The following is a 25,506-nucleotide window of genomic DNA, read 5'->3' on the forward strand; positions in this document are numbered from 1 at the left end:
ATTTTATTTTATTTTTTAAATAGTTATTTTATTTTTATCTTTTTGGTTTTTTTAAAATCTACAATTCCTGAATCTTTCTGGGCGTATGGCTAGAATTTATTTGCTCTGTTGCGAGACCCTCCTCAGTAGGCATTTAGTATTAGATTTCTCAGTTTTGCCATAGACTGTGTTATTTTTGGCTGCGTTGGGTTGCTGCGCGTGGGCTTTCTCTAACTGTGGCGAGCGGGGGCTACTCTTTGTTGCGGTGCTCGGCCTTCTCATTGCGGTGGCTTCTCTTGTTATGGAGCACAGGCTCTAGGCACATGGGCTTCAGTAGTTGTGGGGTGTGGGCTCAGTAGTTGTGGCTCGCGGGCTCTAGAGTGCAGGGTCAGTAGTTGTGGTACACGGGCTTAGTTGCTCCACGGCATGTGGGATCTTCCCGGACCAGGGCTCGAACCTGTGTCCCCTGCATTGACAGGCGGATTCTCACTGTGCCACCAGGGAAGTCCTAAATAGTTATTTATTTATTTATTTTGGCATCGCCGGGTCTTAGTTGCAGCACGCGGGATCTTTTAGTTGCGGCATGAGGACTCTTAGTTGCAGCATGTGAACTCTCAGTTGTGGCATGCGTGTGGGATCTAGTTCCCCGACCAGGGATCAAACCCAGGCCCCCTGCATTGGGAGCACAGTCTTACCCACTGGACCACCAGGGAAGTCCCTGTTCTAATTTTATACTTTGCTGATTTGAGTAGGAACCAAATAAGGACCATACATTATGATTAGTTATTTCTTTAAAGTCTCTTGTAATCAGTTATGTCCTCCATCTCTTTTTTTCTTACAGTTATTTTTGAATGAACTGGGTTATATCCCTGAACTGTAGTTTAACACAGTCATGTAGCTTTTTATGTTTCCTATAAATTGGTAGTTTGAGGTAGAGAAATGATCAGATTTTGGTTCAGTATTCTCTTGGCAGGGTGTTTTGTCCTGTGTCAGGAAGTACATGATGTCTGGTTGATTCTCACTGATTGCCCAGTAACATTTTAATAAGAGTAAAATAAAACTTCACAGTCTTAGCACCTTAACATAGTAACTCTTACTACTTAAAAATTATCTTTTTAATAACTTACATGTATTACGGGTTTAGTAGGCAAAGCTTTATTATATAGTATTTATTTTTCCCCACTTTTATTTACACCAGCTATCCCTTCAAAAATCCACTTTCTGGAGTCATACACTTAACCAGCATTATAAGAATTCTTCCTGAGGTCCATATGGGCAATACTCATCTTTTTAATTTGAGCTTGCATTGAATTGTATTCTAATCAACCATCAGCACAAGTCTCCTTCCCTTTTCATGGCCTCATGATTGAACCTATATCAGACAATATACAAAAAGAACCAAGGGCTCTGTCAAAGATAAGGTCGAGTTTTTACTCTGTTATATTATTAGGTTTCCTTTTTTTTTTTTTCCTTAGTTACTACTTTTCAGGACCTCTGAGCCTCCCCACTTTTTTTTTTCTTTTTAAATAAATTTATTTATTTATTTATTTTTGGCTGTGGTGGGTCTTCGTTGCTGCGCTCGGGCTTTCTCTATTTGTGGCAGGTGGGGGCTACTCTTCCCCCTCCCCACTTTTTAAATTTCCAGTTCCTGTGTTCTTCCATGAAACAGTAACGCATAAAGACAATTAGTTCGGGCTTCCCTGGTGGCACAGTGGTTGAGAGTCCGCCTGCCAACTCAGGGGACACGGGTTCGAGCCCTGGTCCGGGAAGATCCCACATGCCGCAGAGCAACTAAGCCCGCGAGCCACAACTACTGAGCCTGCGCTCAAGAGCCCGCGAGCCACAACTACTGAAGCCCGCATGCCTGGAGCCCGTGCTCCACAACAAGAGAAGCCACCGCAATGAGAAGCCCATGCACCGCAGGGAAGAGTGGCCCCCACTCGCCACAGCTAGAGGGAGCCTGCGTGCAGCAACAAAGACCAAACTCAGCCAATAAATAAATAAATTTATTTTTTTAAAAAAAAGACAATTAGTTCATGTTGCGGAATTAATACATTTATATTAATAAGTAATACTGGCAGTAGCAGCATTGATTTCTCCCGTTCACTTAGTAACTTCACATATCATTTTTGCTAGGTACCACATGATAGTTTGTACAAACATCCTCTATAATCCTTAGGGCAATTCTATAAGGTTTTTATCCCCACTTGTGGAGGAGATAACTGTGGCTCAAAAATTTTTTTAATAAATTTACCCAAGGGCTTCCCTGGTGGCGCAGTGGTTGAGAGTCTGCCTGCCGATGCAGGGGACACGGGTTCGAGCCCTGGTCTGGGAAGATCCCACATGCCACGGAGCGACTAGGCCCGTGAGCCACAACTACTGAGCCTGCGCGTCTGGAGCCTGTGCTCCGCAACAGGAGAGGCCGCGATAGTGAGAGGTCCGCGCACCGCGATGAAGAGTGGCCCCCGCTTGCCGCAACTAGAGAAAGCCCTCGCACAGAAACGAAGACCCAACACAGCCATAAATAAATAAATAATAATTAAAATTTAAAAAAATAAAAAAATAAAAAAAAATAAATAAATTTACCCTAAGTCACAGAGCTGAAAATAGCTGTACGAGTGTGAAATAGGATGATTTAGTTTTAAAGCCTGTGGTATTTTTATAGTGAGCCTGAGCCAGATATGTTTGATTGCAAATTTCCCTTTTCTTTCAATCCTTTATGGTTTGCTGAGATGTTCAGTCCTTCTAGTAGAATATTCCTATTGTCTGGGAGTCTAGGTTTTTAGCCTACTGAGACCTTAGTTTTCTATTTGGTGTGCTGTAAATTCCCAAAAAATTTCTAGATAGCTGAACTACCTAAATATAATAGGACTGTTGTATAAATCTTGCCAAGCTTATAGAATAGAGCTTTTCTTACTTAATGAGTTTCCTATTTTTGCTGCCTCATTATAGTTGAGCAGCTACATAGTATCTATATTGACTATTAAAGTACATGCAGTAACATTACAATATAAAATTGAGTATCATCTTTTTCATGCTAAGCCTCCAGCTTAGCATGAAACACATTTCATGTGTTTCCTAAATCAGAATGTTAGGTAGATGGTCTTTCTTCACCATATACGCTAACCTACTTATATTGTACCATGCAGACAAAATAGGCTTCCTCTAAATAAGGCAAAAAAAGTCACACTTTAAAAAGTTTTCCTTTTGATCCATTTCCTGTTAGGTTTTTCTCAAGGGTCATTTTAAATTACAAAAACCCTAATGTATTTAAATATTAACAGTTTGAAGTTTATCTTTACTTTTCTAAAATCTATTTTAGAGTGATGAAAATGAACAAGAACAACAATCAGATACAGAAGAGGGATCCAATAAGAAAGAAACTCAGGTAAATAACATTATTTTTTGTATTTAGAAGTGTTCGTATTTTCTAAGGGTTACTTTTTACTTGTGTTTATATTTATTCATGTCAGACAGTTACTGCACACTGTACCTGCCTGCTGGGGATAGACCATCAGTGGTTTTCTGGAATCAGGCATGGAGGGACTGGAAAGGGGCACAAAGAGTATTTTAGAGACATTGGGAATGTTCTAGATCTTGCTTGTAGAGGTAATTTTTTGGATATACACAACTGTCAAAACTCATCAAACTGTGTACTCTAAGTGGATGTAGTTTATTGTATGTAAATTAACCTTCAAAGTTGAAAAGAAAAAACAAAGAAGAGAATACAGGTTTCCACTGCTATCCAAAAGTAGAGTGTTCCATAATCTTCAGTAAGCCACATAAAGTGAAGAGGGAATTACCTTAGGACACATCTTGCTACCGGATGCAAGAGATGAATTGAGATAAATCGCGGTGCTCAAAGACACAGTCCAAAGCTGTGGCAGCTTAAACTGAGTGTAGTTCCCAGGGAAGGAGCTTGGCGGTGGCTCTTTTGCTGCTGAGGGTGTGCTGCCTCTATAATGGCTTGCTGTAAAACATGTTGAGTACTGTTTGCACTTTTTGTCTTTTTTCTTAAAAGCAAAGTCGCGTAAACGAACTTTTGAAAAGCAGGGGCTACCTGTAATACCTTTGACCAAAGAAAAGTATCTAAAGAATATCCAGAAGTAGTGAATATCTTACCAGATCCAGATTTTAGTTTTGTAAATGGCGAAGTTGTATTTTGGAGAAGATAATAGGTCATTTTAACTTTCTTTACATTTGTTTAGAAATGTAGTGTCTCTAAAGGATTTTACATTCATTATCACAGCTGATCTTCCCAATAATGTTCAGGAAAAGCCCCCCCACCTCGCCCCCTCAGTATTGATGAAGAAACTAAGGCAAGTTTGAATGACAAGGTTGCATAGCTAGCAAATGATGAAAGTTTCTTCCCACTAGTTTTTTTGCCCCTCTGTTCCCTCTTGTTTAGCTGTGCACAAAGCTGACATACTTAGAAGAGCTCTATTCACATAAGGGTAGATCTGTACAACATAAGTTAGTCTTACTGTTTTAAACTCAGCACTGTCTAGCCTGAAATGGTATTCTGATCATATTTTCTTCATTTTGACTTGGCGTTCCTACATAAAGCTGTTAAAATTACTTTCAGTCGCAGGGATCTACAATAATGTGAAGTGCCCAGAAGTTGGTTCTCTGTGCTAGGTGACTCTGGACATTACTCTTAGGGCCTATTTTGACCCAAAAGTTACTTTTATTTTACCTTTAGATAGCCAGACAGATTGAGGAATTAATTACTAACAAGGGTAAATTATTTGCAGGGCAAAAGTTTTGTCATTTTTAAACCCTTTGCCTATCAGTTGTCAGCACTCCCCCATTTCACCTATGTCTCTTCTTTATTATATTCTGTAAACTTGTCCATCATCTTCCTTGCCCATTGGTACACTGTGAACTCCCATCTTTCAAGGAAAAACAATGGACAGGTAAACAAAAGCAAAGGAGTTAGTAAACCATCTCCAGCTGACACTTCTCACTGCCATATCACCCAGATACCCCACCCCAGCAAGCTGGGATAGGAGGGGAAAGATTTTCTGGCTTACAAAGTTGTGATTTTGAAGCATATTGATATATGTTGTATTTAAGTTTTACTGTTAAAATTATACATGAGATACATTAAGGTTGAGTAGAATATTGTTTCTATGAAGAAAATTTTTCTTAGTTCCAAACAATTTAAATAGTTTTTGTTCATTTTAAATAGAGGATTGTTTCGATCTTACTTTGTGCTAGCGTTTTTTTCAGTTACAAGTAATGCAAAACCCAGCTTAAACTGGATTAAACAAAGAGAATTTATTATAATTCAGTTATATTACGCAACCCTCTATGTCAGACAAGGCCTACCACTGATATATTGCAGCCGTTTTGCTGCTAATGTGGGCTACATACCATCTCATCTAAACTTAATGACTGCTGTACCATGAGGAAAAGGAAGAGTGGAGGTTAAGACACTAACCCATAGTGTCTTTACAATAGACTAGAAAAGTGCTTCCACTAAGTAAGTGTTGCTCTCTTATGAAAATTTGTAGCATCAGCCCTTTTTTTTTCTGTGAAAAAGTATGCGCAACACAATTCTTCGGTGCATTTTCTGAAATAGTGTTACCATTACCTCAAAAGTGTGTTTGATAACAAAACTTGTATTCAGTTTATAGAATCCCAGTTCACCAAATTGAAAAATGGCTTTGTAGCATATACTTTTTTGCTTCAAAGTAAATTGTAAGTTGCCAAAAAGTTGTTAAATATTTTGAATTACCTGTGAAGCTACCTTCAGGATATAAATTAAAATTAAGATGAAATTTGAATTACTTTATCATAATATGGTTCATTATTTCCAAAAATGGGGCTTCTGTTGCTTGGGTTATTATAATTTGCTTTCATTAAACTATTGGATGATAAAACTTTTACCATGAGAAGAACATTAGTAATAAATCAAAAATTTAAGTAAGACAGACACCAAGGCAAGAAACTAAAAAGAAAAGATTAGCAGATTTGATTATTTAAACATGTAAAGCTAGAAAGTGGCATAAAAGACACCCTTATTAAAATTGAAACACATTTGCTCAGTTAAAAGTAAATAAGCTGGACTTCCCTGGTGGTGCAGTGGTTATGAATCCGCCTGCCAATGCAGGGGACACGGGTTCGATCCCTGGTCCAGGAAGATCCCACAGGGTGTGGAGCAACTAAACCCGTGTGCCACAACCACTGAACCTGTGCCCTAGAGCCCACGAGCCACAACTGCTGAAGCCCGTGCGCCTAGAACCCGTGCTCCACAACAAGAGAAGCCACCGCAATGAGAAGCCCCTGCACCGCAACGAAGAGTAGCCCCCACTTGCCGCAACTAGAGAAAGCCTGTGCGCAGCAATGAAGACCCAATGCAGCCATAAATAAATAAATAAGTTTTTAAAAAGTAAATAAGCTTAGCCCTCTTTTGTAACATTTAAAATATTAATATTTGTACTATTTAAAAGACAGTAAAAATAGAGGCAGAATCCATGAAATTTATAAATGTTACAAAAGAAGAAATATAAATGGCCAACAAGCTTAAAATACATTTACTCTCATTAATAACCAAAGATACAACAATTAATACAAAAGTGAAATTGGCAAAGGTTAATAATGCTTAGGTTTGGCATGATTAGTATTGAAATAGGCATTTTCATATAAGATTTTGGGATTATAATTAATATGTTTTCTTGGGAAATCAGTTTAGCAGTACAAATCTGAAGGCTTGAGAAAAAGTTCATGCCTTTCAGCTTAGCAATTCCACTTTGAGAAATTTATTCCCAAGGAAATGACTTAAGTTTGGAAAGACAAGTCTAAAGTGTTAACAGCAGCATGGCTCTTGAAGCAAAATATTGAAAACATCCTAATTGTCTATTAGTTGGGAATATATCAAAATGTATTTGCATGGATAGATATTTTATGTGTTCACAAAGATATGTATACAGAAAAGATTAACAGTGGTTATCTAGGGCGTTTGAGAGATGGGGAATTATAGAGGAACTTTTTATACTGTGGTATTTTATATGAGCTTATGGTACTGTAATCAGAAAAACTTAAAGGGCATTTTTACTTTGGAAAAATAATTTTAAAACACAGGGAACCACAAGGACATTATGCTAAGTGAAATAAGCAGGTCACAAGAAACACATACTGTATGATTCCACTTAAATGAGGTACCTAGAGTATTCAAACTCATGGGTAACAGAAAGTAGAATCGTGGTTGCCAGGAGCTAGGGGTAGGAGGATATGGGGATTTGTTTAATGAGTATAAAATAACAGTTTTGCAAGATGAAAAAAATTCTAGAGAGCTGTTGCACAACAGTGTGAATATCGTCAGCGCTACTGGAACTATACTCTTAAAAGTGGCTTACATGGTATATTTTGTTTTATGTGCTTTCTACTACAATTTTTAAAATATAAAACATAACCAATACTAGCACCATGCTTTTTAAAGGCAAAGAAATAGAATTTGAGTGATTTCTGTGACTACTTGGAGTTTTTATTTATTCTTAAATTTTAAATCAGTGAGCCAGAGTGCAGACTGTGAGGTGAGATGTGATGTTTTCATTTGATATGTATACATTTTATTTCATGTGTGGCTAGTTTCCTGAATTTGGATAAATAATATCTTTTGTTTGTTTCTGCTCTTTTTTTTAATTGAGATATAATTGACATATAACATTATGTTCGTTGCACATGTATAAAGTTGTTATTTAATATTTGTGTATTGTGAAGTGATTAGCACAGTAAGTCTAGTTAAACATCATCACCACACATAAGTACAAATTTTTTTTCTTGTGATAAGAACTTTCAAAATCTACTCTTTTAGCAGCTTATGAATTTGAATGATACCATGAAAATTGAAATTTAACTTCAAAATTGTTCATTATTATAAAACTAAAGAATAAATCAATAAAGTAAAGCATTACATCAAAAAAATAGGAAGCAGGTAAGAAATTGGTTGTGCAAAGGAAACTTAAATAGACTTAGGAGGACATTTTTAGTCTGAATGAGACTTCAGACAGTCCCAAAGGAACCCAGTAATTTCACAGTGCATTCAAGGGTAAGTATAAATATCTAAATTCAGAAATTTAACAAACCATTTCTGAATAGTTATTTTATAGAAAATTATAGATTAAGTGAGTGTTTCAATAGAAAGAGAAAGAGCTAAAGATGACCACCCAAAAAAAATTCTTTGACTTCAATAAGACGATTTTATCCTATTAATCATTTCACCATTTAGATAAGAAGAGTTTTGGAACTTCAGTATAGCATACCACTTGCTTAAGAAAATTAATTATAATTTCCTGTCCCTTAATTGCTAAACTTTGAAGGAATGTATAGCTGGATTTCCAGAAAATAAATTTTAAGCAAAATATGTATATACTGTCATACATAAAATACTTTAGGCATTCATTTGTTTGTCTCTGATGGCCTCAAAAACAGAAAAATGGGAAAGATAATTGCTTTGAGATGTCCCATAATAAACTTGCATTTCTTAATATAAATGTTACTTTTTCCTGCTAAGCGGGTTGTAAGTAATGGATATGTCTTAGTCTCTCTTTTTTTTCCTTCTAATTAAAAAAATAATGTATTGTGCCATTTTGTAGAAATTCACAAAATATGACTGTAAATTGGCAAATGTAATTGTATAGTATCAGACAAGTAGAAATATACAGTGACTGTTCTAGAATTTCTTTGTAAGAACAACTACATTAAAGTGTATATAATAAATAGGTGTTAGTTTAATAGTGTGAAAATAGTATTGATGTTAAATTTTCTTGATTAATCAATAAGTTACTTTAATGAAAGCATAAAAATTTAGTTATGCTTATGTTTTTCTCTCTTTATAGACGGATTCCATTTCCAGGTATGTTTTACTTTTTTTTTTTTTTTTTTTAACTGACCTTTTTCTCATTTTTATCCTTTCTAAAAATATGTTGCTAGATATTTATGAATTTTTTAAGTTGGTAGAATTATTTTAATAATAAAAAATCTATAGATATTTAGATGACCTGATAAGTGTTAATAGCTTTCTTTATCAATGGCTTTACTTCTAGTTCAATAGTTACAGTAAGTCACTAAGAAAGATTTTTTCTCAGATATTTGCAACAGTGATAACTTTTCTTAATTTTCCTAACCATCCTAAGTTACTTCAACACTGACCATCTCATTATTCACATCAGAGACTGATGAAACCCACCAGAAATTTATTTCACTAGGTATTCAGAATCTTCTCTCTTATCCCTGCTTCAGATAAAAGAAAACCAATGAAGACACTTTTTAGAAGTGTCATCTAGCTCAAATTGTTCATCTTTTCAGAGAACCTCCACAATATCCTTGAGTCTAATTTTTGTTCCTCTTGCCCATAATTGTTAACCAAAGCCTTGTAAAACTAAACAAATTTTTATATACTGATGATTCTGTTGAATTGAAGTGTAGAGGCAGTAGCATTTATCAGAAAAAGTAACCCAAATTCAGAACTAGATAATAAGAGGATCCTCATTTTCAAATGAGATATGTTCTTCTTGTTTAGGACAAACTGTTCTGTTGTCCCTCGGTATCCCTGAGGGATTGGTTCCAGGATCTGCCCTCCCCTGCCCCACCCCCACCCCCTGGCTTCCGCAGTGGATACCAAAATTCACAGATGCTCAAGTCCCTTATATAAAATGGCATAGTACTATCTATCACTTCGGATAGACTCTAGTTAGTTCATCATCTAAAATGTTACCAATTTTAAAATACAATTTTATGCCACTTAAAAAAAGGAAAAGTGCTACCAGTTAAACTATAATACCCATCAATTGTAAGCCTTGTTCTGATTTTAGAGATGTTAAAATGTGGGGGGGGGGGGGAAATGTACAGTTCAAAATTGTTGAAATAATTTATCATGATGTAAAACCAGTTTTGACTTTCAGATATAGAGATTTTGAACTCCCCTTCTCAAATAAGGGAAATTAGTGTTAAAAATAACTTCCCATTTATTTATTATATATCATGAAAGTTAATTAGATAACCGATGAAGGAGAATATTACCTACTATTTTGGAATATCTAGTTAAATATACTAGGATGCATGTTAATGTAAGTTGTGAAAGCCTATAATAAAGATGTTGACTCAAACTCATCTTTTGAAGATATGAAATCAGTTCTACATCAACTAGTGATCGGTATGATTCCTTGCTGGGTCGCTCTGGATCATACAGTTACTCAGAAGAAAGAAAACCTTACAGTAGCAGGCTAGAAAAGGATGATTCAACTGACTTTAAAAAGGTACTGGAAAAAAAAAAAAAAAGGTACTGGGTTATTTATTTATATTTAATTAAAAGTAATCTTTTTGTTGAGTTTTTTATGTTTGGATATTACTCCTGGAAACTCATAATTAAATCAGTTTATTGAAATAACTTACTTAAATTTTCAGTTTTTGGCAATTAATGGTAAGTAGAATATAAAAAGCTATTTGTTTATTTGAAGGAAAAGGGAAAGTACTCAGGACTTCCTGCACATTTAAGTCTCTCAGGCCAGTACTGTAATACTGTGGTTGAGCTGAAAGGGGGCACTGAGTAGATTTGGGGTAGGGGGAGGGTGTTGTGTGTGCGTGTGAAATCTTTTCTTTATTTGTTAATAGGAAGCAGCCAAACAAAGAATATAGCTTTTCCCAGGACAATATAGTATTTCCTAGGTAACCGAAAAACTTGTGATAGTTCAAGTGCTGTTAAGGATTAAGGATGGAACTAATTAAGAAATAAGTCCTGGCAACAAAATAATCTAGAATTCTGAAGATCATGATTCTTCATATTGTAAGCTTTGAATAAACCTAATGAAGTTTGTTGTGGAGGAAAAAGGTGTGTGGTATTTGTACATGTCCCCAGGTATTTGGCGGCTATTTGAATCACCCACTTTCTTACAAGCCAAATCAACAAGCAAAGGAAGGTAGGGGGTCAGTTTATGTTAGGAATAAGATTCATTCGTTCAGTAAAGAACTGAACACTGAATTGTGCTTAAATTAGTAGTGAAGTTCTGCTCATGGGCAGTGGAGATGGAGATCCTGTCCTGGCTCTTATGAGCATCTTCCAGACAGACCTTATCATATAATGATACAAATCAATGGATACTTTTTAAATTGAAACCATTATCCTGAAGTAAAGAAACAGTTTTATAAAAGTGTGTAACAAAAGAAAGTGACGGGGCCTGAGGATAGATTTCCTAAGGAAGTAACACTTCAGCCAAGAACAGAAGGACGATTAGTAGTTAACTGGCAAAAATGGGAGAGAAAAGTGTTCCAGATGGAGAGAAGGGCAAGCACACAGACCAGCCTGGTGGTGGGAGGGTACATGATGTATTGAAGTAATTATATTTTCAGTATGGCTAGTAGAGCGAAGGGGATGGTGGTGTGAGTTTGCACCTACAGATGTGTAGGCTGGGACCAAACCATCAGTGCCTTACAGGCTGTTTTAAGGATTTCCTTATACTGAGAACGTTGGGAAGCCATTCAAGGGTTTTTAATGTATGGAGGTTAATGGAATGGTTGGCCTATGAAAATTATTAGATTGTCATTTTGAAAATTTAACTCTTGCTGCTTTGTATAAAACAGATTAAAGAGAGGTCAGGAGAACAATTCTAATAATAGAAATGTCTCGGTAAGAGATTGTAGACATCTGTGGTTGTAGTAGTAGAGATGAGGAAAAAAGAAGTAGTAGATTCAAGTGCTATGAAAGTGTTCAAGAAATATTTCACTTTCCTTTCCTTTCACCTTTAGTAAAAATAATACAAGTATAATGATAAATGCAACTGATACTCCCATCTCAGTATCAGGACTTAAAGAGTGAATGATAGGCAGAAAAGCTCACAGACCCCAAATAAAAATCATAATGCTCCTTAACTCCAGCTGTGGTCACTGTGCAGCTGTGTGGTCCCTCTTTATCAGATAACTGAATTTTTTTAATGGAGACTGAAAAGTCAGGATTTTCAGTGAAGTAATAAATTTTAAATACCAGAACTAATTTTTAAAGAGTTTATGTGGGACAAATACACCTGAATAACCAAAAATTTCTGCCTTGAGACCACAAAGCATTAAAATATTTTTTAATGCTTTCTTTAATAGTTCATATGTTACATTAATCTTTCTGTTTTAATATTGTAAAGTAATCAATGGGAAATCTTCTTAAAATAGTAAAAAAGCAGAAAAGTAATTTGTTCTTCTCCCCTAATTTGTGTAGCTTTATGAACAAATTCTAGCTGAAAATGAAAAGCTGAAAGCACAGCTACATGATACAAATATGGAACTGACAGATCTTAAATTACAATTGGAAAAGGCCACCCAGGTTTGTACCTTTTTCTCTTTGTTACTCTAAAGGTAATGGCTGTGATTTATTCTATCTAAAAATTGCATTGAAATGTTCTCTTGTGTTCTAGATATAAGTTTGGTTATTGATAATAGCTTATTTATTAATAGGACAGAATCAAGATAATACAGTTTACCGATAATTTACTTTCTTCTAAAGTAAATTTAAAATATGGACATATATAGCCTTACGGTAGAAAGTCAAATTATTTTTAAGCCTTTTAATACCTATGTTGTGGTACATGAAGGATTTTAAATGCTTATTTCCAGCATACCAAATGTAGCAAGGCAAAGCATCTATACAGAATCTTCTTAAAGCCATAAATTTTTGTATAATAATTTTTATTCATTATGAATGTTTCCTGTTTAATCAAAAAAACCTGATTTGACATAATAATTCTGGAAGAAGATAATTTTAGTCATAACTCCTTTTACCTTCCTTCTGTGCAACAACCTAGCAGAGATAATTTTAGACAAGAAAACTAGGATAGCCAAGCAGAACTCACAGCCTTGTACATATGATCTAGGATGTGTATGATCTAAGAATTGTTTCCCAAGCTCTTTTTTCATAAAACACTAGTTCTGGGAGATAGTTCTGGCACATTCCCTCTTCCTTCTCTTGCCCCCCTTCAAAACAAAAAAAAGAAGAGGAAAGAGCTTTGTGATCCAAGAAACTGAGAAATACTATATATTCTATATCTTGGAGATTTTACAGGGTTTATTTATATGTTAAAGGCTCTAACAGGTCCTGTAATTTTTAAGGAAACAAACTTGTTTAATTTTAACATAAGACTTTCTAGCATAAACACATTTCTGCACTAAACTTTTAGAATGCAGTTTGAAAACACTGATCTAAAATGGCATCTTCAGTTCTATAAATGAGACTGCATACTTTCTGTGACCATTCTTTTATACTCATCTTTCTCATAATTTTTAAAATTACTTCTCTATGTTGAACTTACACTTATTACCACGTCCCTTTTTGTTGTTAACCACTATTACATTGTGAAGCAATTGTCTATGTACAGTGGAGACTGTGCTAAAATTGCAGGTATCACGCTAACCTTGTGAGGTTATGAAGACTCAGATTCCATCAGGTAATGAGGGTTTACTATGAAGATACACAGTGAAGTACAGCAGAACAAGAACACGTTTCATAGTGAGGTGTCATAAAAACTTGGACTGTCACACAAGTTTAAACTTGCCGTCTTACACTTAGGCTTCATGGTGAACTGGAATGTCATCATTCTTCAGGTTGCATTAGGAGCTTAGTGAGCCGCTGCAAAATATCATAACTAGTTCCCTGAAAATAGTTTCAGCTCTAGAGATTTGGTCATAATATTTTCTAAATAAAAATGTCCACTGCTCCCTACTGTAGTATTCTGTCTTATGGTGACTCAGCTAATCTGTGTTTCCACTGCTTACTGCCATCTCTATGTTTCTCTGCTTTTCTGCCTACTCTCCTGTCATCTAATTCTTCCTATATGTTTCTCATTCAAACTCTAGAAGAGAGGGGAACTGATAGAATTAGCCAGTTATCATCAACATGAAGCAGTCCTGTTAGTGCCCATGGACCTATTAGTGACCATTTCATAGGACACTGGACAACTATTGCAAGCTTCCTTTGGGTCAGGTACCAATTTCTGATCCCATTGACTGTGGCCAGGGAAATAAGTCACTGCATTAAAGAGTATGACAGCTTCTGCCTTAGCAGGCATTCTAAGTATCATGCCCAGTATACTGAATTAATAATAGGAGGGGTAATTAGAGTATGAGATATTGAGTAAATATTCAAAGTTAGTATCTTACACTATGTAAATGTCATTTCAAAAATTTAGGGATATATGTAAAAGTAAAACTGATAGGACATTAAACTTTTTGTTCAATTTTAGAGTTACTTATCCTGAGCATTTAAGTCTACTGTGAATCTTTCCACCTGATTTTTTTTTTTTTTAACATTTCTCTTGTAACTGTTCATGAATAGACATAGTAGTGGCAGTTTTGATAGTCACGTGGAATTTTTCCAAGGGAACGATCATCCTGTTAGGAATTAATCTTGGGAATTCCCTGGTGGTCCAGTGGTTAGGCCTCCGTGCTTTCACTGCCATGGGCCCGGATTCAATCCCTGGTTGGGGAACTAAGATCCACTAAGATCGTGCAAAAGGCGCAGCGCAGCAAAAAGAATTAAAGTTGAAGTTTAGGTCTATGTGATAGTATTTAGCCAAGGACTCTAGAGTCCTTGAATCCTGCCTTAACCCAGCCACCCTACTTCCTGTACAGTCTCCAAGGGAGGGAAATAGGTTAATTTACCAGAAACCAGTTGATGAATAATTATTTTGTCAAATGTCAGTTCACCAGGTTTACCGATTGTTATTTTAACAGCTTTAACTAGAATATTTACCAAAAATATTAACTAAAGTTGGGCTTCCTTGGTGGCGCAGTGGTTAAGAATCCACCTGCCAATGCAGGGGACACGGGTTTGAGCCCTGGTCTGGGAGGATCCCACATGCTGCAGAACAACTAAGCCCGTGAGCCACAACTACTGAGCCTGCATGCCCACCTAGAGCCCGTGCTCCACAACAAGAGACGCCACCGTGATGAGAAGCCCGCGCACCGCAACGAAGAGTAGCCCCTGCTCGCCTCAACTAGAGAAAGCCCGCGAGCAGCACTGAAGACCCAACGCAGCCAAAAATAAAAACAGTAAATAAAATTAATTAATTAATTAATTAAAAATAAAATAAAAACATCAAAAGTATATCAGAATTAGCTGAAAGTCTCATCTTTTTAAAAATTTATTTATTTATTTTTGGCTGCGTTGGGTCTTCGTTGCTGCTCACGGGCTTTCTCTAGTTGCGGTGAGTGGGGGCATCTCTTGTTGCGGAGCGTGGGCTCTAGGTCGTGGGCTTCAGTAGCTGTGGCATGCGGGCTCAGTAGTTGCGGCGCACGGGCTTAGTTGCTCCGCAGCATGTGGGATCTTCCCAGACCAGAGCTCGAACCTGTGTCCCCTGCCTTGCAGGTGGATTCTTAACCACTGCGCCACCAGGAAAATCCCTGAAAGTCTGATCTTATTTGAAATTCTGAATTTGATTTCTAACAGTAAGCAATGGGAATACATTAACTTCTATTTTTCCAGAAAGCGTAAGCACAAAAAACAAAATCATTTAAAACAACAGATTAGGAATTCTCTGGCAGTCCAGTGGTTAGGGCTCCGTGCTTTCATTGCTGAGGGCACGGGTTCAATTCCTGGTTGGGGAACTAAGATCCTGCAACCTGTGCAGTGTGGCCAAAAAAACAAAAATTAAAATAAATAAAACAAGTTAGATGGCCATGATTTAGATCTTTATTTATATACTATAACGTGAAAAAAGAAATTGTGCAAAAAAGGGTCAAAAAGTAACTTGGTTTACAAGCCCTGATGATACAAAAATATGAATGTTGAAAGGGTTGACAGAAGAGAAAATTATATAAAGAAATGTTTGTTTTGTTTTGTTAATTTATTTAATTAATTTATTTACTTTTGGCTGAGTTGAGTCTTCGTTGCTGCACATGGGCTTTCTCTAGTTGCGGAGGCTACTCTTCGTTGTGGTGCACAGGTTTCCCATTGCGGTGGCTTCTCTTGTTGCAGAGCATGAGCTCTAGGTGCAGGGGCTTCAGTAGTTGTGGCGCACAGGCTTAGTTGCTCCGTGGCATGTGGGATCTTCCCAGACCAGGGATCGAACCCATGTCCCCTGCATTGGCAGGTGGATTCTTAACCTCTGCGCCACCAGGGAAGTCCCCTGAATAAATGGTTTTTATTTTATTTATTTATTTATAAATTTGTTTATTTATTTATTTTTGGCTGCTTTGGGTCTTTGTTGCTGCGCGTGGGCTTTCTCTAGTTGTGGCAAGCGGGGGCTACTCTTCATTGCAGTGCGCGGGCTTCTCACTACGGTGGCTTCTCTTGTTGTGGAGCACGGGCTCTAGGTGCGAGGGCTTCAGTAGTTGTGGCATGTGGGCTCAGTGGCTGTGGTGCTCGGGCTTAGTTGCTGCACGGCATGTGGTACCTTCCCGGACCAGGGCTTGAACCCGTGTCCCCTGCATTGGCAGGCAGATTCTTAACCACTGCGCCACCAGGGAAGTCCCAAGAAATGTTTTTTAAATCACCAAAATAAACAGCGAAGTTGTGCTTAATCAGTGATGAACCATATATGTGTATGTAGAGAGAGTTTTTTTAAGTATGTTTTGTGGTTAATGATCATAGCAGAGCATTCTTATTAAGTATTTGTCAAAACCATGTTTGGTAATTTTTTAAATTGGTTATTCAGCAGATTGGCTTCTGGGGAATGAGCCTTTTGATGAATTCATTTTCAGCAAATAGACCAGGAATCCCAAGGGAGATGTATGAACAGAGGTCAATGTAAATGAGAACTAAGCACTTGTTTTTTAACTGGTCCTGTGCTCAATACCCATATGCACAGCTCTCTGGTATTGAGTGCAGCATGTGGCTTAAAACCCCAAGGGTCCTTTTCACCCCCCAGATCTCAGTATTTATCAACTTTAGTTGATTGCATAGTACAAGAAGCAGAAAAAAATGCGACCTGAGCTTACCAGAAGAAAAGCTCTATGGCTAGGATTTCTTATATGTGACAGTGGATATGAACCTTCTTACCAACTTTGGAACATGGATGATTGGGAAAAAAAACTCTAGAGAAGGAGTGAGCAAGACTAAGGTAGCTGTGAGAGAGGACAAAAATGCCAGTTTACTGGTCTGACTGCATGCATACAGTCACACAACCTGGTCCAAAGTACATTTCAGTCAAGGTCGTGGAATCTGAGCACTAAGGTTAGCCACTCTTCCTGGTGTAGGAAAAGAGAGGGCTTGAACATCGGAGGGAAAACTAGGATGTTTTTGGCTTTGTTCCATAGTACTCACCCATCCTTACTCTCGGCTCAACTGTAAAGACCCGAGGAAAAACGATACATAAACGATGAGAACTGTGGAGACCATTGTATTCCTAAGCATTCCTCTAACTCTTTATTATTTCAGTAGAAATCCTGTTTTCTCTGTTCTTTGCTTACACCTGTGTATTACTCCTGAATAGTGTGATTTCTTTGAATACCAGTAGAGGAGAGTTACTGTGGTCCTCTCCCTTTCCCCATCTTTATTGCAGTTACATCTCTTTTATATTTCTTACTTCCTTGCAGAGACAAGAAAGATTTGCTGATAGGTCACTATTGGAAATGGAAAAAAGGGTAAGTGTCCATCTTACTGAATAAGTAATCATTTTCCCCCTTTGTTTTCTATATAAGCAATGGTAGGTTTTTTGGTTTTCTTTAATTTTGTTTTTATAGATGGTAGTTTTAATTAGTTTAAGTTAATATTCAGTAATTTGATTATGAATGTTTTCTAGCTTATCTTCTTTATAGAGTCTTATGGGGTGAAATTACCTTGTTAAATTTAATTTTACCATGTTATTCTTTTAATGTACAAAAAAACATATCTTGCCTTAATTCTGAAATGTACACATTGTGATAGTGAATCTGATATTTTTTAAATGCCATTTATCTCTCTTTGATTTTCTGTGGTGATATACTTAAAACACTTTAATCATATATACATTTAGTTTAATTCTTTACAAAATTAAAATACTTCCATTCTTAAAGTTTTTAAAGATCTGGGGACCAAATTTTCAAATTCTTTTTAAAGTTAATTTAACAATATTTTATTTAATTTTGAGTTTAAATATTTAACTTAAGTAGGCTCTTCTAAAACAAACAAACAAAAGATTACAAGAAAATCCTTTTACCATTTTATGTCTTTCTACAATTTTTTATCTGGCCATGATATATTCACTTGTATTTTTCTCCTTTTATTATTATTATTGCCCAGGGATTTGGCAGTGGGCATAAGAAAAACTCCACAAGTTTAGTCTGAGCAGTTGAAGATCTATAAATGATCAAAAGTTAATGGAAAAATTAACTCAAAGAGTACCTGTAGTACAGCTGAGCAGTGGCTAGATTTTCAAGGTTTCAGCCAGAGAAGAAATTACATACTGTGGAGCTCTGATCTCTAGATCAAAGAATAAATAGTCAAGAGCACTTGATATGAGAATATTTTCTTCCATTCCATTTAAAAAATTTACCTCGTTGACCCCAAAAAAGGAGAGAAATGATAAAAATACCGAATATATAAATATAATAGTTAATGTCTGTGTCATTTACTAAATTGTAACGTATAATAACTCCTAGTTTTATTATGATTTCATGAGGTTTTAAAAATCATTGTTCTGGGCCATTTAAAAAACTATTGGTCTAACTTGTAATTGCTAAAAATTTGGAATCACTTATTTTATTAAATTTAATGTTGATTATTATATCACAATATAACTTACTGAATTTTATATCCAAGATATGCGAAACAGTAAAGAAATGTTTTCAGTTCTCTTTTATCCATACTAATAGTTGAGATGAAAGACATAGATAACCATATACTTAATCAAAATATTTATTTTTGAGATAGTCACATTTTTAAGAATATTTTATTTTTGTGAAAGTAATGTATTTATTACAAAAATTTTAACGCAAGATGAAAATAAAATCTCCCTATCATGTAGAGATAAGTGACAGTTTAATGTCTATCTTTTTTTTTTTTCATCTAGGCTTATACACTTACAATATATACATGTTCATATTCTGACATTCTCACCTGACCTCCTCTTTCTGCCTGTGAAATGCAGATAAATTATGAAGTAGCTAATCTACTTTCAGTTTAACAGACATTGGTAATCATAGTATTAATAATAACTGCTAACTTTTATTCAGCACTCTTACGTACCAGGCAGGCACTGAGTTAAGCACTTTGTGTGCATTTTTTGTCTCTTAACCATATTTTTAAATGGTAATAAGTTTATTTGTTAAATATAAGAAATTTCCTGCAACTTTACAGTTGTCAGTTTGGCAGTGAGGCAGTTCAGTATAGTGTTCTTGTCTTGCTTTACCACTACATAGTTAAAATATTGAAGGCACATAATAAAATTGAGGATGATGGGGTTGTTACCTGTCAGTTGGAAGAAATAATGCTGTTGCTGATATTTCAGAAAGTTATGAGGATCAGATATGATATTATATGTCCTAGTATTTTGAGAAGTGCAGTGGTTCTTATGAATGTGTCATGGATGTATTGTTAAATAGGAGAAAGGTCTGTTTATCAAAAGTAACATTTTTGTCTGTGTAATAATGTTTAAACATGCTAATAGAATAACACAGTACTTATAAGACTATGAGTAGGATTTCATCTATTTTTTAAAATCACATACTCTAAAAACGTTAACATTTACAGTAAATGTACTGCTTTACTAAATATCAACATTAATTATTAATCTGGGAAAGAATGTCTTAGAAATAGTTTCAGTGTGATTAAACTAAATTTAAATGGTTTGTATCTGAAAGGTGACCGGCAAGAGTCAGTATCTTCTGGGCGGTATGACCTAACCAAAGTTTTAAGCACATTAATTACTGCTGCTTGCTTTTTGCATAACACCCTAGAATGCTTATTATTTAAGGGAGAATAAAACTGTACACTGCAGTAATATACTGTATGTTGCCTTTGCCTATCACTCTTTGAAACAAGGTAGTTTAAAATAAATGCTACAGTTGCTTCTTCATTAGATTCACTGCCTTAATGCTACGTAGAGTATCAAACTAAATACAAAGCTATAAAGTCAATTGGACAAATAATGACTAGTTAACATTGTGGGTGGAGGAGATGAACATCTCTTAGATCCTTTTGAAATTTTAAAGTACAGATATTTTAGGCACGTTTGCTTCTTGCTTTTCTGCTTTTTATCACTGTAGAGTAATTGCATCTTTGTGTGAGTTTCTTTTTTTTTTTTTCTTTTCTATTCAATTCTGTCTTGAGTATTGGTTTACTCTATCCCTAAGTTTTGTGTGAACTAAAAACAGTTTGAACTTGTTATGTAGCATCTTACCAGAAAGTCAAAGCTTTGAAGAAAGAGCTTACAGGAAGTAACAAGATAATGATCTTCATACTTACTTCTCTCAAATTTTGGAAAGCTCTTTACACATCACTGGCATCGCATCTTTTTCTACACTGCTCCTGATTTAATTTTTTATTCTAAAGTGTCACTATTTCACAATTTAGAAGAAAATTTAAGAATATAATAATTATGTCATTAACATTAGTACCTTAAATTCATCTAGGAACGAAGAGCTCTAGAAAGAAGAATATCTGAAATGGAAGAAGAGCTCAAAGTAAGTAAATCATGCTGCAGTATAAACTCAAAATTTACAGTACCATTACAGATACTATGTTTACATTAATTGTTCGTAAAGCCGCTTATACAGTTTGTGAGTTATCTATATCTTGTGCTTCTCTTTCTTCCTAAATCCAGGTTTTAAGTGAGCTAGAAAAGTATTTAAAACTCAAATCTTTTTGTTAATCAGTTTTTGTGGCACTTTTGATGTTCAGGTATAGAATAAATTGGACAATAATGACTATAAGATTTATCATTTTATCATTTATTTGTTGCAGTTCAAATACTCTGTTCCTTGGAGAATAACTGGTGAGGAAGGATCACTATAAAAATGTTCTCTTTTGAAAATAAAGGACATTAGAGTAGTGGACAGTCAGAGGTACAGTTGATCAAACTCTGCATCACCTGTGAAAATAAGTTCATTTTGAATATTGGAAGGTACATTCTTCTCAGGAAAAAAAAGAATGACATAGTTAATTGATTACCTCTTATTACATTGTCTTGCATAAAATATCTATCACATTATGAATTAATGGACTAATGCATAGGAAATTATGCCCATAGAATTAGAATTTCAAGATTTAAATGTTTTTCTGTTGAATTATTTAGTTTCTAATTAAAACATTATTGAATGGCTTTGGAGAAAATGTTTTTGGATTTTGTTTGCCTGTGTATTTTGTTTGATAAGGAATTTTAGAACTACACTGTTTACTTTTGCAAATTTCATGGAATATTCTTTTAAGACTCTTAATTTTTTCCTTCTTACATTTGTTATCTGTGATTCTTTATGTTTTCATTGTACTCTTTTCCACTTTCTTATTTTTTATTTTCTATTTCTTTATGTTCTGATTCCTGCAGAATCTGCACCAAATAAAGCAAATTCAAACTCTGAGAGAATTAAATGAGCGACTGCTGACTGAGAATAGGGCCTTGACAAGAGTGGTAGCCAAGCGCTCAGGGTTCTGTAGGCAACTGCATTCTGTGAATCTATAATTTATAGTTTCATCATTTCTTCTTAGTAGAGCCAGGCAGGTGTTTTTGTATTAGTAAGCGTGTCTTGAGCTCACTTTTACAAATTAATGCCATTGTGTCTGGAGCTTATCATATAACTGTTTAATTATGCATGGCTTCTCAGAATGTTAGAAAGTGTCACTAATTGTGTATTGTGACTGATAAACTGCAGTAAACTGAGGGAATGATCGAGGCATTTAGATAAAAGACTTGTCTGCACTTTTGCAAAGCTAGTGCATATTTTGGCTCTACGAATATTTTAGCACTTAAAAATATGGCTGTTTAAAATTCTTTACTAGAAAGAAAATGGAACATGTATTTTACATATAATTAATATATGTTGAAGCTGAAGATTAAACATGAATTATCTGCTTTTCAAAATAATGTCATTTTCAGTCAGAACCATCTTCGTTAATCTTCGTTAATATTCACTTAGTTATCTATTAACAGAGGTATCCTAATAAACTTATTAGTTTATCCTAATAAACTTCAGATTACTGTATTTTATATCCATGCATTCTGAGCACAGGTAAGAATTGATTGGTTCCACATAATATTAAACTCTTCATAAAGATTTTGCTTAAGGTAATTTTGCAAGTAGTTTTATTTTTATCTAATTTGATAACCTAGTACATTTTGAAAGCTGAGGAAAGAGACCTAAATATCTTGGAAAGTATATTTTAATCTCTAAAATATAAGCTATTCCATTTCCAAGCAAATCTGGCAGAGCACATGTGATTTAAATCATTCTTAGTAGAAAATCCAATTAACTTATAATAATTCCACCCCCTCCTTCAGTTTGTCTGTAAAACAAAAAATAGTTTTGTTTTCAGGATGTAAGGGTGTGTTTTTTCTATTTGCTCCAAATACTAGTTATTTTTTTCTATGCTTGGATATTTTTATAAATTCAGACTTAACTACTTTGGCTTATAAATTATTTTATACTATTCTAATGATAGTAATAATTGCTTTGTTACCATTTAATTGAGCACTTATCTTGGATCACACATTGTACTAGGCATTTATACTTAGTACAAGGTAAATCATTTAAGGAATTTTAATAATTTAGAACAAGTCTAATTCCCTCAAAACTTCCCTAAATAGGCTGGTTTTCTTGTGGAATAACAGTATGGTTTGAGGTCTGACATAAATAAAGCAAAAGGCCTTAATTCAGGCTGACAGGAACTCTTAAAGGAATTCCCTTTAAGAGCCTATCCTAACGAAAATAGGCTTCCTTTCCTTGGCTGCTCTAATATGGTGTGCTCGTGACTCATAATGTCAAGTGATTTAGTACATTTCAATTGATAACTTTGGGAGAATAAACCTTTCATTTCATCATTTATTAAACTAATTAGCTTCACAAATGGGGGGGGGGGTTTCTTCCTGATACATGTTTTAGTCACTAGAAATATATATAACTGACAAAGCTTGTTCATGTGTCTTGTGGTAAAAATATAACATTTATTAAGAATCATATTTTATCTTTTTATTGAATTAAAACTTTCTCTTCTGATTTTCCTCTCATAGATGTTACCAGACCTAAAAGCAGACAACCAGAGGCTAAAGGATGAAAATGGGGCCTTGATCAGAGTTATAAGCAAACTTTCCAAATAAAAAAAGAAAAAGCAGCAAGTAATGGAATTGCACATATTAGTAACCCAGTGGACCATAATTGACAGTCACTGGAAGCCTGGGAAGAATCCTTGGAGACTGTCATTTTTGGATATCCTGCCAAATGCCCTCTTATCTAGGAGTTTTGTTTTGTTTAATTTTCTGGTGTTTGTTTTTTTTTTTTTTTTTTTTTCCTTGTATCAAGACCATTGTTTCATGTTAATGCAGCTGCTGAGAAGATTTTTTTTTTTATGACTGAGAAAACTTGTTTACAGCTCCAGCATATAAGGAAAGTGTTCAAGGCCAGATATGCCTCAGATATTTAACCAGTAAGCCTTAGTTGTACATAAATACTTTTGTGTCAACAAAAACTCAGCTCTCACAGAAGACAGTTATTCAGCATTTTTTGATGTGCCACAGTTTCCAGTTTTTCGATATTTAATTTTTTTTTTTTTGCTTTACATCTGAGTTTGGGTTTGTATTTTTTCCTTCTAACTCTTCATGTGGCAGACTCTTCTCCTGTCTCACAGCTTTCTCATTTACAGAAAAGAACACTTGCTCTTCTGAGATCATTGTCATATATTAGGCTAATGCTGTGTTGTCCCCCACCTGGAACTGAATTGCTTGGTGGAACATTTGCTTTCACTGTTTGTGCAATATGCATTTATTCCTTATATGAATGCTTTAAAGTCAGTTGAGATTAGATTCTTTTAAGTCCTGTTTTCTGCCTTCATTGGTCACTTTTTTGTTTTTGTTTGTTTTTTATTATTGTAGTATAAGATGTTAGATTCTTTAATCTTCACATTCATTTTAGCAGGTACTGAGTGATGCTGTATATATAAATAAGTGTATTGTTTTGATTTTTAGACCACCACATGGCATGCTTGACTGTTTTCTTATTTCAAATGTCTGTTAATGCAAAGTAGGCTACTCCATAATAGTGTTAAAAACAAAATTTGCTAACAATGTGATATAAAGACTTTTAAAATAACACGTTTATGTGGAGCCCTATCTTTACAAAAGTTTTCTACTGTAAAATGCTTTTACTTTTATTTGCAGTTTTCATTTGATAGTATTCAACCATAATTAAAGTTCCATAAGGTAATTGCTTCACATTTCACATACCTGTATTTATCTGAGTGCTGTCTATAACTGTTGTGCTAGCCAAAGTAATGCTATGAAATCATTTGCAGACTTAACGTGAGTTCATGTTAAATGCACTGTTATTGCCATGTGAAGAGGCATTGACTTTGATACCACCATCATGTTCAGACCATTTTATACATTTCAGTGGCCTTTTTTTAAAAAAAGCAAAACCAAGTACATAGTGAAGATGGCTTTTATTTGGACAAATAGCTTTTATATTTTCATTAAACCATGCAAAAAATACTCTATCTGGCACATAACTGTCTCCTTAACCACTGAACAGTTCAGCCATTTGAATAAATTGTACATTGTAAAGCTTATAGTAGCTAATTGTATTATTGATTGTATTGTATACTATATTAAATGTGAATTTGTACCCCCTTCGTTTTAAAAGGTCATTGTGTTCTACTGCCTATTTTAGATTACTTTGGGGTTGGGAAAGGGTGTTTTGGTAAGCAGGATTTTAAGTCCTCTCTTTCTTGATTGGTTTTATGAAGATATAAGGTTATGCTCTTACTACCAAGCTCAGGATTCTTGATTTTTAAAGGTACAAGGATAGTTGTGGGAATTTTATTTTTGGTTATATTTGAACTGTATGAATGGTTGGTCTGAATATAAAGAATTTCCATGGTCTTATGTGGACGTAAAATATACAGATAATTGGTCAGTTTGAGTGACTGCAACATGTTCTGGTTGCACAACAGTTAGGCATGCTAAGGATTATATTTGTGAAGTTTGGATGCCTGTGAAGAATGATTAAATACATGTTTCTAATATTTTAGTGTTTTGTATTTAGGTTATTTATTCTTTGTATCTAAAACTGAACAGCTACTGTGCTATATTGATTTTATTGGTAGTATTGAGCAGACCTTGTTTCTGCATGAAACTAGTTGCAAAACCCACTATTTTGGAAATAAAAATGTATTTTGACATATACAAATAAAATGAATAAAACTATTTTAAATGTGTGACCTTTTACTGAAGACGTTTAAAACTTTGTTCTGAGATATTTAAATTCTGCATGGGTATTTTTTCACTAATTGCTTTACTTGGATTCCAATTGGAATAATTTTTGAAATTGTAATATTGTGATAATTTGCACAACATTGTACATGCACATCTGTAAATGCAATCTTAATTGCCATATTTATGCAATCTGTGTATCAATTTGGAC

General features: G+C 34.9%; 1 protein-coding gene across 12 annotated transcripts in view; it reads left to right on the top strand.

Annotated features, from left to right (window-relative positions):
• Positions 1–25,289, top strand: part of PPP1R12A (protein phosphatase 1 regulatory subunit 12A) — a 150,211-nt gene extending 124,922 nt beyond the window's left edge. For 9 of the 12 annotated variants that reach the window (XM_082418905.1, XM_082418896.1, XM_082418895.1 and 6 more), the window contains 8 exons: positions 3,302–3,367; positions 8,823–8,839; positions 10,106–10,241; positions 12,188–12,292; positions 17,497–17,544; positions 20,512–20,562; positions 21,423–21,592; positions 23,103–25,289. In XM_082418905.1, the coding sequence (XP_082275031.1) occupies positions 3,302–3,367; positions 8,823–8,839; positions 10,106–10,241; positions 12,188–12,292; positions 17,497–17,544; positions 20,512–20,562; positions 21,423–21,557 (558 nt within the window). In that variant the 3' untranslated portion in view covers positions 21,558–21,592; positions 23,103–25,289. The remainder of the gene's footprint in view (positions 1–3,301; positions 3,368–8,822; positions 8,840–10,105; positions 10,242–12,187; positions 12,293–17,496; positions 17,545–20,511; positions 20,563–21,422; positions 21,593–23,102) is intronic. The other 3 variants (XM_082418900.1, XM_082418903.1, XM_082418897.1) reach the window with 1 other exon arrangement.
• Positions 25,290–25,506: the final 217 nt, after the last annotated feature.

Source organism: Balaenoptera physalus, assembly GCF_965194825.1.
Source record: "Balaenoptera physalus genome assembly, chromosome: 13".
Classification (NCBI taxonomy): domain Eukaryota; kingdom Metazoa; phylum Chordata; class Mammalia; order Artiodactyla; family Balaenopteridae; genus Balaenoptera; species Balaenoptera physalus.